This window comes from Sebastes fasciatus, chromosome 2, assembly GCF_043250625.1.
Source record: "Sebastes fasciatus isolate fSebFas1 chromosome 2, fSebFas1.pri, whole genome shotgun sequence".
NCBI classification, from domain to species: Eukaryota; Metazoa; Chordata; class Actinopteri; order Perciformes; family Sebastidae; genus Sebastes; species Sebastes fasciatus.
The window spans coordinates 39,435,117-39,451,017 of NC_133796.1; the positions used below are offsets into that span (position 1 = coordinate 39,435,117).

Below are 15,901 nucleotides of genomic sequence, written 5' to 3' on the forward strand. Positions count from 1 at the left end.
GTAAACACGGTCCATTCGGGACAAACTAAAGTTAGACTATAGTTACAAAACTGACCGGATTTCACTGCTCAAACTGGTTCTGACACATCTACATATGAACTGTCTTTCTCACTTTGCCACGTGGACATCTGCGTTCAGGGACAGGATTTTTTCTTTTGTGAAGTGATGATATGATACTGTCCTATCTATAATTCTTGAGTCCTGTGGTCTTATGACAATTTTGTATCAACTACTTTTATCAATTTGTCCTGTAGTTTTATACGGGGCCTGATAAAGTGTCACACTGTATGTGCTGTGCACATGGCTAAAGTCTAACTTAAGGCGAGTTGACAATAAAATCATGATCCCCTAAATGTACGGTGTGTTGTTATCTGTGTTTCTGTAATAAGATTGTCTTTTATCATTCAGTACTTTTTCAGTTAAAAAAGTATGTGTGACACTGATTATTACCTCCGGAGGTTACGAGGTAATATAAGGAGGTTATGTTTTCACCAGCGTTGGTTTGTTGGTTTGTTGGTTTGTTGGTTTGTTGGTTTGTTGGTTTGTTGGTTTGTCTGTTAGCAGGATTACTCCAAAAGTCTGTGATGGATTTGAATGAAATTTTTAGGAGGGGTGGGGTGTGGCACAATAAACAATCCATTTGATTTTGGTGGCGATCCGGATCATGATCCGGATTCAGGACTTTTTTAAGGATTCCGATCAGCCAGAACATTAAGACCTCTGGGTATAACACATGGGCAGTGTAACTGATGACGCCTTGATGACGCATGACCCCACCTCTTTCCTTCAGAGAGAGAGACAACTGTAGATTCAGCGTTTTTACTCATTAAACTCTGATTGTTGGAAAGAGTAATGACGACGGTTTAGGTGAGTTTTAGTGTTTTACGATGCTCCGCTACGTACAGCTGATCTCAACATAAACAAAAATTCACGTGGATGATGGCGCAAGCTGCAAGGAGGGGGTGGGGGCAATCGTACTCGGGCACCTTGGCGGAGGTCTGCGGTCTCCGAGTGCCATTCTAGTTCATAGTATAATGCAAATTGTTGGGTTTTTGGGGAATTATAAACAGCATAAAGCAACATAATCTGTAAGTAATCAAGAGAGTTGAACTAGCTAAGTTTCTATGTCCCATTGAGCAACATAATTATAAATGTGCTTGATGGGATCGGGGTTACTCATATACACCTACAATCGTAACATCCCACAGCCTGTGACTGGTGCTAATCCAGACATGTACATCCACACAGGACTGAGATGCTCCATCCTCACTAATCTGTATACATCTCTCTTCAATGACAAGACAAGCTCAAATATCAGTTTGATGTTCTTTTATATTGTCACACGTTGGTCTCTGAGGGCTTCACAACCTTTACAACATTTGGCATCCTTGGAATGTAGTAACCTACGTTTTCTGATGAACATTAGATAGAAACATTCAAATTGAAGATGTGGTAATAGTCTCTGACAGAGACTTGCTTTAAGATAGTGCACACATTTAACACCAGCAGACAGCAGTTATCACCTGCTGCAGCTGCAACCAAATCAAAGTGGCCTTCAACATTCAGATTATAGTGGCTGTCAGTGAAGAATGGTCAATTGATTGAATTAAAGTACCAATATTCCCATTCTCACAATAGGGACTAATTGTAACAGTCATGCCTTGTTCACACTACGAGACTTAACCCTGATTTTTTTTGGAGCTCCCTGGCAAAAGTCCCAGATCAGATCATTGGCTCGGTGCTCGCAAAATCGGCACTCGAGGGCTACGTATGTGTGAACTGTTCAAAGACAAGAGCCAAGAGGCTCGCCAATTCGTCGCAGACACATCTAAGATGGGCAGACGGCAGCGTTTTCTCCTGCCCTGTGGTCTCCCTGTCGACGGAGCTACTGGTCCCTGTTGGCGTTCCCAGAGGTGTTTCTTCTGCCCTGGCTCTGGGTCTGTTGGCTGTGTGTGTGTGTGTGTGTGTGAGTGTGTGTGTTCTTGTTCACCTATCTTTGTGAGGACCAATTTGAGTTTTAAACCTTCAGAATGAGGACATTTTTGGAAAGTGAGGACATTTTGGCCGGTCCTCACCTTCGGACAGACCTTCAGAGGCCTTTTTGATGGTTCAAACTTGGTTTTGAGGTCCAGGTTAGAATTAGGTTTAGGTTTAGGTTAGGGTTAGTGTAAGGGTTGGGGTCAGGCATTTAGCTGTGATGGTTAAGGTTAGGGTAAGGGGCTAGGGAATGCATTATGTTAATGAGTGTCCTCACAAAGATAGAAGTACAGGGCTGTGTGTGTGTGTGTGTGTGTGTGTGTGTTTGTGTGTGTTTGTGTGCGTGTCATGGTCAGACAGGAGAGGAGAGAGGAGACAGGCCCATTTGAATTCATTTTAAATCTTTCAAATCAGACCTTTGTTTGTTTGAATCCGCCTCTCAGGCAGGCCAATATTTGGATCTGGACTGAAAGATAAACCGTAACACATCTGCCTTTTTTTTTTTTTCAACAAGTTTGCCTCCAGTCTCGTGTGCTGACTGACAGCATTAATAATCCATCAATTAGTAGAGCAAACAACATTAACTGGTGTTGAAATAGCTGGCTGCTTTCTGGATAGTCCAGAGGCAAATTAGGTCTTTACTGGGAGCATTCAAATGTCCTCACCGTCTGTCTGACAGGACACCTGCACACACGCACGCATGCACACAATCACACAAGCACACACTTAATGCTCACAACTGTCCAAAACTACAATTTAATATGAATAAATATTATTATAGGAAACCACCATAGGAAATATGCATTTTCCTATGGTGAACCTATGGTGTAAGCGACGTATGATGTCCTTATAATCCTTGTATTTTTCTGCTTTTTATTCAAAGTAATGAGTGTAAGAAAACAACTGTGACTACCGTGTCTGTCTAAAATTAACCAAAACAAAAAGATGTTGGTATAATTTTTATTATTATATCTCCAAGAGAACAAATCATGCCTTCAATCATGAAGATAATCCCATAATGTGCATTTATATTTCAGACAATGATTTAATTTTTTCAATTTCGCCTGAACTAAATAAGGACTGTCTTTGGTATTCTGAACTTCTTTTTTTCTCATAAAGTTATGACTTTATTCTCGTAATATTACAACTTTTTTTCTCGTAAAGTTACGACTTAATTCTCGTAATATTACGACTTTTTTCTTCTCGTAAAGTTATGACTTTATTCTTGTAATATTACGACTTTTTTTCTCGTATAGTTATGACCTTATTCTCGTAATATTACAACTTTTTTTTTCTCATAAAGTTACGACTTTATTCTCGTAATATTACGACTTTTCTTTTCGTAAAGTTACGACTTTATTCTCGTAATATTACGACTTTTTTTCTCGTAAAGTTATGACTTTATTCTCGTAATATTACGACTTTTTTCTCGTAAAGTTACGACTTAATTCTTGTAATATTACGACTTTTCTTCTCGTAAAGTTATGACTTTATTCTCGTAATATTACGACTTTTTTTCTCGTAAAGTTATGACTTTATTCTCGTAATATTACGACTTTTCTTTTCGTAAAGTTACGACTTTATTCTCGTAATATTACGACTTTTTTTCTCGTAAAGTTATGACTTTATTCTCGTAATATTACGAATTTTTTCTCGTAAAGTTACGACTTAATTCTTGTAATATTACGACTTTTCTTCTCGTAAAGTTATGACTTTATTCTCGTAATATTACGACTTTTTTTCTCGTAAAGTTATGACTTTATTCTTGTAATATTACGACTTTTTTTTTCTCGTAAAGTTATGACTTTATTCTCGTAAAATAACAACCTTTTTTCTCAGGACAGGAGGAAGGACTGATACTGACTGATTGAGGACAGAGGACAAGAGGAAGGACTGTTACTGACTGGTGGAGCATAGAGGACAGGAGGAAGGACTGATACCATAAAAAATTTAACTATAGGGCAAACAACAGCATTGTTTTGCATTTTGTGTTTTTTGAATAAAAGGCTACTTTTTCAGTCATATATTTTCATCATTCAAGTTTTGTTAAAATTATTGTTATGGGCGCCTGGGTTAGCTCAGTTGGTAGAGCGGGCGTCCATGTATTAAGGCTTGGTCCTGACCGCGGCGGCCGGGGTTCGAATCCGGCCTGTGGCCCTTTCCTCATCCACTCTCTCTCTCTCCCCCCTTTCAAGACTCTATCCACTGTCCTGTCATAAAAATGGAAAAATGACCCCAAAAAAATAACTTTAAAAAAAAAAAAATTATTGTTATAATATTGTATCGTATCGAGAATGTGAACCCAATATCGTGTATCGTATCGTATCATATTGTATTGTATCCTATCGTATTGTATCGTGAGCTGAGTGAATCGTCACACCCCTAATAGTTAGTATTAATATGAAAATCAGAAACTGGCACACACAGTTAAATTGTGCCAAAGTTCATCAGACTTCATTGGTTTACAATTAAAAAGCTGACCAATTCAAAAATATTTCTCAATTAACTATCAACATTTCTTTCCTCTCAATGAGAAAACTCTCTTGTCTGTGTGGGAGAAGGGTAGTTATCATCTGTCTGAGATGCTCCAGATGTTGAGCTGTATACTTATTAAGTACCACCCATTTAGTACCCCAGTTATTTCCTGTGTACTTGCTGAGTGACATCCCACTGACCCTATGCATCGGGTCTCTTTATAGCTCTTTATATTTTGGAATGATAGTAATTTATGTTTTGTTGGATGTCTTGAAATCCCACATCTATTTGAGTTTTTATTAAAAAAAAACAAAAAACAACTAACATCATAAAGGGAGGCTATTTGTCAGTTTGTGTTTATTGTAGGAGTCTTTAAACAGCAGTTTTCCGTCTCCCTGGTGTCTCAGAAAGTGCTCATGAATTAAAGCTTCAGTAGGCAGTATATTTTTGGCATCATTGGGCAAAGATTCCATAATAACCTTTCAGCATATTGATATTCAAGTGTTCTGAGAGAAAACTACACTTCTGCACCTCCTCATGGCTCTGTTTTCAGGCTGTAAAAGTGACCGGAACTTGGGGTTCCTTCACCAGATTTTACAATGGCGGCGGCGTCACAAACTTTCTCATTTTATAGCTAAACCGTGCACTACAAGATGATTCTGAAAACATCTGAGGAGAGAAATAGGCATTAATGTAACATTATATTGATTCATATTTGATCAGCGCTGCCTAGTTTGACCGTTTGGTCGGAGTCGGAGTGATTGACAGCTGGCTCTCATAGACAGCAGATGGACAGCAGACCTCAGATCAGCTCTTACTGCTTGTTTTCCTCCGGTCTGTGAAATCTTGCAGATGCCTTTAGGAGCACCGGAGGACACAGAGGAACATGATTTTTTTTCAGGTTACCTGTTTCATGTACTACTGTTACGATATAGCGACCGTTTCATAAAAATAACTTTTTTTAATCATATTTGCTCCAATCTCGCCTACTACAGCTTTAATCAACCACATTATAGTCAGACAAATAATACAATAAAATCCTGACTAGACACATTGCTGGTATATATTCTGCTCTTTACTTTCTGTCACCCCTAAACACCAACAGATCTGGAACTAAGTTTGTTTTGTCTAAAAATGTCAAATTTGACTTCAAAATGTTGTAGGCTTATGTTAATATGTAATGTTTTTTAGCGTGAATTAGTCCATTTGCATTTTTAGACAAAACAAACTTGGTCATAGAAGGAAAATGGCAGCTATGGATAATATTAATTATGATGTCTCTTTTCCAATTCCAAGTGTCAGAGAGTGTGTTTCCACCCACCTGTTTTAATGCACATTTTCATTCTGGAAAAAAAAAAAACATTATTGCAAAAAAAAGTTTTTACACTTATTGTATCATAACAACCCACTCCTGCAGTCAAAGCCACTAATACTCTGTCCATGCACTATATGCCTGTTATACTCATTGTTTCATCAAGGAATACAAAAAAACTAACAGTGCTCTCTGTTGCTGGGACCCCTGCAGTGCATCACCGCTGCCCTCTGTTGGAGAAATGTAATAATGTACCCGTATTTCGGTGGGGGATTTTACTGACCATATTAATGGATCACAACATATCAGTCTCTATATTTATGGTACCTCGTGAAATAAAAGTCATTTAGTTATCGATGGTGGTTTTGTTGCATTACAATTTCCTTCAATGCTTTGATACAATTTATGTTTTGATTTATATATTTTCACATTTGTATTCACATTTATTATACTGTAAAAGTAAAAAAATTAATGATAATAAATCTACCCATTTGGAAGTCCAAGGTAAGACAGTTTGACTTTTAAGCACACAAATCACCTTCCAGTGCTTTGATGGAAATCAGCGCAGGTGTGCGTGACCTCGTAGGTCGGTTGCTTGCACGGCTGCAACATCCGCTGCACACAGAAGTTTTGTGGCATGACCTTATCTTGCTAAAGTTTCTTTCAGCCGACAAACATCTCAGGCCGGCTCTGACTGAAACAGCATCATCAACATTACAAGGCAGCCATGTTTCTCAAATGTCTGCAGGTCAACGCACTTTGTAGCAGTCTGCTCTGTGAGGCTCATTTCATCAACTGGACCGCAGAGCCTGTAGCCAAGCAAACAAATCTTCACAAACAGCTCTGTATTGTTTCAGAGTGTTTCATGCCTCCAGTGTATTGTAATTACATTCTTGAGAAGATATCACTGTACAGTGACAGGCCTGTCTGAAAGTAAGGTGATGAGTTGTTCCTTTAATGGCTGAGAAAAGTCTTACCTTTTATACTCCCGATACTCTTTGGATTATTGAAAAATGCATTGTTACCAAGCTTAATACAAGGCACTTTTTCTTAGTTCTTGGAAAGTTGATATTTTGCAGACACACATGACAGCAATTTGGTATTAAAATATTACACCGATCAGCCATAACATTAGGACAGCATGGAGCACCCAGACCGGTCTGCGGCTACGCAGCCCCATACGCAACAAACTGCAATGCACTGTGTGTTCTGACACCTTTCTATCAGAACCAGAATTATCTTTTTCAGCAGTTTGAGCTCCAGTAGCTCTTCTATTGGATCAGACAACATGGGCCAGCCTTCGCTCCCCAGGTGCATCAATGAGCCTCGGGTCTGACCCTGTAGCCGGATCACCGGTTTTCCTTCCTTGGACCACTTTTGGTAGGTCCTGACCACTGCAGACCGGGAACATCCCACAAGAGCTGCAGTTCTGGAGATGCTCTGACCCAGTCGTCTAGCCAGCACTATTTGGCCCTTGTCATCCTTACGCTTGCCCATTTTTTCTGCTTCCAACACAAAGTTCAAACTTCAAAATGTTCACTTGCTGTCTAATATAACCCCCCCCAATACCAGGTGCCATTGTAATGAGATAGTCAATGTTATTCACTTCACGTCTCAGTGGTCTTATTGTTATGGTTGATCAGGTATATATATATATATATATATATATATATATATATTGATGAGATATAGACATGCAGGTAGGTAAATATGTTGTGTTTGTGCTAGTTTAAGGGCAAAAGAAAAGCCTAATGTTTCATGCTTCTAATGATGGCAGTGGTCCATTGAGCCCTGGCTGGGCTGTGTGCATACATAACATGTGCTGGAGGAAAGATGAGAATGGTGTCGGTGTGTTATTGTTTGACTCTTCTTCTCTACCTGATCTCTAAGTTGTTGTTATAGAATAATATGTCCTTAAATGCATGAAACTGATTAAGTATCCTAATGGGACAGCTCGATTTATTATTTGTTTATTCCCCAGAACCCTACACCTGATGAAGCACAAGTCATGATTCTTCTTCTTCACTTCCTTTTCTTCCTACAATTTCCTCTTCCCCTCCTTGATTTGTATCATCACTGACGGTCTCCTCCTTCTCTTCTTCTCCCCTTTTTTCTTTTGCCATTGTATTCCCCTCTACCTCTGTCCCGTCTTCCTCCTCTGTCTTCTGCACTAATCGCCGTTCAACTGTCCATGCTGTGGATGTGGGAAAGTAGGCTGCCATCTAGTAACAGAAGAAGGGAAAAATAAATCCTCTCTGTGCCATAACACAGAGAGGATCAATTTACAACTTTCAAAACTCAAAGATAAGCTTTTGAAATGTGAGCCTTGAGTTAGGTTTTTGGTGAGTGGTGATGTTTGCTCTCCATTACAGTTTAACTTGTATGTAAATGCAAGCAGAGGAGCGGAAGCACAGGCCACAATGTGATAAGAGCGGAAAGAAGTGTGTTACTTTAGTGTGCAGTGACCCAGTCTCACGGCTTAGCTTGGATTCAGACCAACCGCTAGACTTTACCCTATCCACAAATAAAAAACGTGCAATTTGACAGAGTACATTTGCTAACACTTTATGTAATAATAATTATGCAACATGGCCATCAATATAAGACACATGCAGTCTATAGGCATGAGCCACGGTTCCCTTAGGCTTTCACTTGGGCTTAACTCTTCGTTCTGCCACACTGCTCTGACTTACAACAACAAAAACAATAGAACTGATGTTACCTTTACTACTACTATTAATACTACTACTACAACAGCTAATACTACTATTTGTACTACTAGGTCTACTACAACTTCCACTATTGCCATTACTGCAACTAGCCTACTACTACTGCATTATTTCATTCATGTTACTCTGACACTGATTCATGACTTGATAAAGCTCATCAGCTCATCAGTCTGTGTATGAGATAAAATAACATCCTGCCTTGCCTACTACTGTTACTACTACTACTACTACTACTACTACTACTACTGTTACTACTACTACTACTGTTACTACTACTATTACTACTACTACTACTACTACTACTACTACTGTTACTACTACTATTACTACTACTACTACTACTACTACTACTGTTACTACTACTACTACTACTACTACTACTACTACTACTACTACTACTGTTACTACTACTACTACTACTACTGTTACTACTACTACTACTACTACTACTACTACTACTACTACTACTGTTACTACTACTACTACTACTACTACTACTACTGTTACTACTACTACTACTACTACTACTACTACTGTTACTACTACTACTACTACTACTACTACTACTACTGTTACTACTACTACTACTACTACTACTACTACTACTACTACTACTACTGTTACTACTACTACTACTACTACTACTACTACTACTACTACTGTTACTACTACTACTACTACTACTACTACTACTACTGTTACTACTACTACTACTACTACTACTACTGTTACTACTACTATTACTACTACTACTACTGTTACTACTACTACTACTACTACTACTGTTACTACTACTATTACTACTACTACTACTGTTACTACTACTACTAATACTACTACTACTAATTACTACTATTACTACTGTTACTACTACTATTACCACTACTACTACTATTACTATTACTACTACTACTACTGTTACTACTACTACTAATACTACTACTACTACTATTACTACTACTAATTACTACTATTACTACTGTTACTACTACTATTACTACTACTACTACTATTACTACTACTACTACTATTACTACTACTACTATTACTACTATTACTACTACTACTACTAATTACTATTACTACTACTACTATTACTACTATTACTACTACTACTACTAATTACTATTACTACTACTACTACTACTATTACTACTACTGCTAATATTACTACTACTACTTATAGGCTACTACTGTTACTACTATTACTATTACTACTACTACTACTACTACTACTACTGTTACTACTACTATCACTACTACTGCTATTATTAATACTACTATTTCTAGGCTACTACTACTACTATCACTACTACTACTATTATTAATACTACTACTTCTAGGCTACTACTGTTACTACGACTATTACTACTATTACTACTACTGCTATTATTAATACTTCTAGGCTACTACTGTTACTACTACTATTACTAGGCTACTACTGTTACTACTACTATTACTACTACTACTACTGTTACTACTACTACTACTACTACTACTGTTACTACTACTATTACTACTACTACTACTGTTACTACTACTACTACCATGCTACTAATACTAGGCTACCACTACAATGGAGGAAGAAGTATTCAGATCCTTTACTTCAATAAAAGTTGCAAAACCACAATGTAAAAGTACATTGGATGTACATCCATTACAAGTACAAGTACTTGAAAATGTTACTGAAGTTAAAGAGTGTAAATATCATTAGTAGAATGTGCTTAGGGCGGCACGATGGTGCAGTGGTTAGCACTGTCGCCTCACAGCAGGTTCAAACCCAGCTTGGGGCCCTTCTGTGTAGAGTTTACATGTTCTACCCGTGTTAGCGTGGGTTGTCTCCGGGTGCTCAGGTTTCCTCCCACAGTCCAAAGACATGCAGGTTAGGTTAATTGTTCACTCTAACTGTCCCGTAGGTGTGAATGTGAGCGTGAATGGTTTGTCTCTAAGTATCAGCCCTGTGTCTGGAGTCTGGAGACCTGTCCAGGGTGTACCCCGCCTTCACCCAATGTCAGCTGGGATCGGCTCCAGCCCCACCATACCCTGTCATCCCGTCATCTACCGTTTTTTCTGTCTCACTGCGAACGGCCAGCAGCTCCCGCCGCACCTCGGATCCTCGCCACACATCCACACACATATCACTCTGCTCTCAGAAGGAGGAAGAAGGCGAGATCACACGTCATCAGTCACACTGCACATGTGTTATACCCTGTAGTCTTAAGGCTCAGTTCGGAATTCTTTAAAAAATTCCTGAATCCGGATCATGATCTGGATCGCCACCAAAATCTAATGGATTGTTCATTGCGCCACACTCCGCCCCTCCAAAAAAATGAATTCAAATCCATTGCGGACTTTTGGAGTAATACCACTAACAGACAAACAAACAAACCAACAATCAAACCAATGCCGGTGAAAACATAACCTCCTTCCTAGGTCTTTGGCCTTGGTAATAACAATAAAAAAAAATACAATACAATATAATATAGGCTAATCATGGGAAATGCTGATGGACCTGCTTTCACTATTATAAACAATAGTTTAATAGTGGTCCAATAGTTACACTGTCTAATTCTCATGAGCCCCCTGGAGCAGCAGAAGCGCCCCACAACCCCCCAACCCCATGCCAGTCGGGTCCAGCATTGACAGTTTCTGTCAAACTCCATTGTGAAAGCGTAGAAGTGTGTTTCCTCATTAGTGTCTTCTGGTACACTCAACATGGAAATTATTAACCAAGCAGCAAATCTGACGAATGAACTCTGAATATGATCATATGATTCATTCTCCCACCCTCCCATGCCTCCTCACGCTGGATGAAGTTATCAAGAGTGACAATGTCATTCTGTGGTTATATACAGTATGTGTGCCCAATTGAAAACGGTTTCCTGGGCTTAGAACATGTTGTGAGTCATACTTTATAAAGAGCATGTTAGCCCATATTTAACACCAGACAAATTGCCAGAGTTTTGTTCACATAGACATGACGGGGGCTCGTCTAGGGCCAATGGAGAGCTCTGATTCAGTTGGATGTGGTGCAGGGGTGTGTGTGTTGTGGTCTGCTTCTGGGAACTGGATCTGGGGAAAGAGGGTTATCTGCTGCTGATAAGGACCACGTTTAAAAGCTTGTGTTAAGATGAGGCCAGCTGACTTCACACTGCCAACTGGAGGGAGCAGCAACAGAGCGCTTACAGAAGGATTTGAGGAATCATGCTACTGATCCTGGTCACCGTATCCATTGCCAATTTGTTTTCTGCCGTTGTTTGCGTGCCCCTATCGGACCAGGGAGCCCACATCGCCCACAGGTGGGGAGAGGTGGTCCGGCTCAGGCACCTGTACGCCGCCAGGCCAGGACTGCACCTGCTGATCAGTGGGGATGGACAGATCCACGGCTCTGCGCACCAAACTCCATACAGTAAGTCAAGCATTTTAAAAAACACAGCAAACTTGTTGGTGAATCCCACTGATGACTGGAGGAGTAGGCTCAGTGTGGGGTTTGTTTTTCACTCTGATGAACGTTTGAACCGCAGGCCTGCTGGAGATCCGTCCAGTGGATCTAGGATGTGTTGTCATCAGAGGAGCAGCAACCGCACGGTTTCTCTGCATAGAAGGCGATGGAAGGCTGTACTCAACGGTAAGGATGTCATGTGACGAGGTGACAAACCTATACCGTCCGTTTATTTCTCCATCTGTTGTTTATTTATTATTTGTGAGAATAAGTTTATTATTCAGCCAAAAATAATTCATTAGCCTAATTTATTTATTCTAGGGAATTCCTTTCACGAGGTAAAAGGTGTAATTGTGTCTAATTGCCACTGCAGAGTGATTATAATTAGGCTAGATATTAATCAAATTGGTAAAATGATCTCTTAGTAAAATGTACAATACTAATGCAAACTTTAATTATATAGTCAAATTTTAGTTTCAACATATTCAGCTCAAACTGAATGTTTTCAAATGAGACCAACATTTAACACGTTTAGTCATTTCACTTCAGATGAAACCCACCAGATTCAGATCAGTATGAAAGGAAGATATGGGACACCATGAAATAAATAATCATATCACTAAGTACCGTAAAATATAGAAATCAATTACGAAATGATTTCATAACTTCATATTTATTTACTGAATTAATAACATTATATTAATGTGACTTTGTCATTCCTATTGCTTGAATGGAGTTCATGTTATAATGCCTTTTGGAAAAAAGTTTTATTTCGTAGTGACATTATTCATTACTACGTTTTTATTTCAGTACGTCACTTTTCATGACTGAATTGTCAGCAGTGGCCCCCTCCGTCTTGGAACATAACCTTGTTCAACAGTGTTCTCATGTGGTTCCCTCCATATGAGTAGATCCAGTTGTTAGATGTTTTAAAAGCAATCTAATATTGTTGTTTATTTAGTATGTCCGCATTTCCCATCAGCCCTATACCAGGGGTCAGCAACCTGCTGCTCTGGAACCACATGCGGCTCATTAGCTCCTCTCCAGTGGCTCCATGTGGATTTTTAAAAATGGAAATGTATAACGTTTTTTTTGTTTACATTTTCATTTTTAATTATCATTGTTGTAGGTCTATGGTACGACAGTGTGACGGAGTATTAGGCCCACATTGAGGAAAAAAAATAAATCCGATTTTGAGAATAAAGTCACAAGTTTAGGAGAAAAAAGTTGTTGTATTATGAGAATAAAGTCAATATTATAAAGTCGTCATTTTACGTGTTATTTTCTTTTTTTCTCGTAAAGTTATAACTTTATTATCGTAATATTACAACTTTATTCTCGTAATATTACGACTTTATTCTAGTAATATTGTGACTTTATTCTGTAAATCTCCGATTTTTTTCCCTTAATGTGACCCTAATACTCCGTAGTACATTTGCGCTTGGGCCCTCACTGCATTAGACTTATATACTATATACTTAGACTATAAACTTTGTTACCTTCATCACAATGCACAAATGTTTTGCGGCTCCAGACATTTTTTTTTTTTTTTTTTTGCCTGAAATGGCTCTTTTGATAGTAAAGGTTGCTGACTCCTGCTCTATACCCTCACAGGTTACATGTCACCAGCTCTGTAAAATCATAAATAAGTAGATAGACCATTGAGCATGTTACACCTAGACTTCTGATACTATATGACTACTAAAATAATAATGAATCTCACAATTAGACGTATTATTATTCACTATGAACTATTGCTACAGTAACAGAGTAAAACAATGGTGATCTTTGGTAAATTTCACCTTTTCAAAACTTAGCAATACATCTAAAAAAAATAAATTAAAAAAAACCAGAAAAAAAATGTCCTGTTGCTTTTCATGTTGTTAATCAGCTTCCATGTTCAAAAAAACACTGCATGCCAGCCAGTCAGTCATTCATTCAAACAGACGGACGACCGGTTCATCAACCTTTGTCCAGTGGTGCAGGGTAGGATGTGTTTGCAAAGAGGAAAAACCTGAATGAAAAAGACCCAGCAGCAGCACAACAACCTTGGCCTCTGACTGGCTCTCTTTAGCCAAAGTAAACAGCCGTCGAAGAACTTGCAGCACCATCTATTTATTTTTTTGATAAAAGGGGCCTGCTATCTAAAAACACCATTCATGCAATCCTAATGGAAACTGACATTCTGATTCAATCAGCTTCACTAGTTCCATATTAATAATATAATATATTATAACACAATATAATATAACATAATATAACATAACATAAAATAATATAAGATATAATAACATAATATAATATAATATAACAATATTATATAACATAAAATAACATAACATAACATAATATAACATAACATAAAATAACATAACATAATACAACATAACATAACATAATATAATATACATTTCTTTAATGGAGTAAAGAAAAACTGATCAATGGCAAAATAGTATATCAAAAAGGGGGAAGTGATGCCGTGATGAGATTAGGATATATTCCCCCCCTGGAGTCTAGACACTGGTGGTGGTGGTGGTGGTGGTGAAGGCAGTAGCTGAAGATCCAATGAAGGGATGTAGAGCAGGCCTGGGCACTGAATATGATGAAGACTGGAGGTGATGGGGTCGAGGCGGGTTGCATCGGTTCCTACTGAAATGACAACTGACAGCAGCAGAGAGGAGAACAGTTTTAAAATTCGATTGCAACGATATGATTGGCTCAGGGAGAGCGCGGTAGAATCTGGTTGGTTAACCAAGAGTGAAACGCCCGTAGTCAGCTGATAGAGTAGGAGACGGTAGAGATGAGAGAGGGATGAGAGTGTAAAGAAGGTCTTCCTGACTGAACTTCATTAGATGAGTTCATCAAAGAAAACATGATACTGCACATTGACAGGTTCAGATTATGAAGATGAATGGAACAGTCATAGAAAACAAAGTCAATACATTCCCAAAGTTGCAATTAGTCAAGTAATTCACCACGTGTGTCCCATCATTTCCAGCACACCTACAGCAGAGACGACTGCACCTTCAGAGAGCAGATCTTGCCGGACGGCTACAACATCTACGTCTCCGACAGACACGGAGCTCTGCTCAGTCTGGGAAACCAGCGGCAGAGGATGCAGGGTCGAGACCGAGGCGTGCCGGCTCTGGCCCAGTTCCTCCCCAGGATCAGCACCCTGGATCAGGCCTCGTTCCCCGGACTGGACGTCCCCGACCAGCCGTACACACAGAGCGCAGCGCAAACACCAGAAGAACCCGTGGACGCGATGGACTCGTTCGGAAAGCTCTCTCAGATCATTCACAGTCCCAGCTTCCACAAGAGATGAGATGGTAGCTGTGAGACACCAAGTACGTGGACACGTCCTGAGGTGTGTCTTACTTCGTGTGAGGCTTGAAAACGTGCACTCCTCCCTGCATGTTGTAGAACCAGGAACTGACTGCATGTTCAGCCAGGCTGCAGACATGACTGGACAGAAGTGCAGTGTCCTACAGAGTGGAGAGGGACACCTGTACTGAGTATAATGTCTCATTGCGTCACTTTCAGTAAGAACCTTTACATTTACTGAGCTAACACCAGGAGTGTGCTCCTTCTTCCTCCCCCCCCCAAAAAGCCTGTGGCAAACAGGGAGGGACGTGTTTGACACTCTGGGTAGTTAGTTAGACGAGGTCACATGATCAGTGACCAGTGAACTACAGAAACCTGCAAAAGGAAAAGAACGGCACACTATTAGTCACACTGTTTGATTCTAGCAAGTGTCGGGCCACATGAGGGAGCACCAGAGATGTGATGAGACATTTTGCCAAAGTGTGTACCTGTGAACACACCAGGAACCTCAGGGTGAACTGAGGAAGAGGAAAAAGACTGCAATGGGATAGTGAGTTAAAAAAGATGACTACTTTCCCAAGTTTTCTTGCAGTAGTATAGTTGTATTTATTTGGTTATTTAAATGTCTAACAGTTTGACTGT

General features: G+C 39.3%; 1 protein-coding gene and 2 long non-coding RNA genes across 3 annotated transcripts in view; all 3 read left to right on the forward strand.

Annotated features, from left to right (window-relative positions):
* Positions 1–15,901, forward strand: part of LOC141760622 (uncharacterized) — a 210,709-nt gene that overhangs the window by 80,134 nt on the left and 114,674 nt on the right. The gene's annotated exons all lie outside the window — the stretch shown is intronic.
* LOC141760630 (uncharacterized) overlaps positions 1–15,901 on the forward strand; it is a 55,015-nt gene that overhangs the window by 34,660 nt on the left and 4,454 nt on the right. The window lies entirely within an intron of this gene.
* fgf19 (fibroblast growth factor 19) lies at positions 11,555–15,536 on the forward strand. The gene is made up of 3 exons (XM_074623465.1): positions 11,555–11,902; positions 12,018–12,121; positions 14,934–15,536. Exons 1-3 carry the CDS (start codon positions 11,698–11,700, stop codon positions 15,258–15,260), a joined length of 636 nt encoding a protein of 211 aa, XP_074479566.1. The 5' UTR covers positions 11,555–11,697; the 3' UTR covers positions 15,261–15,536.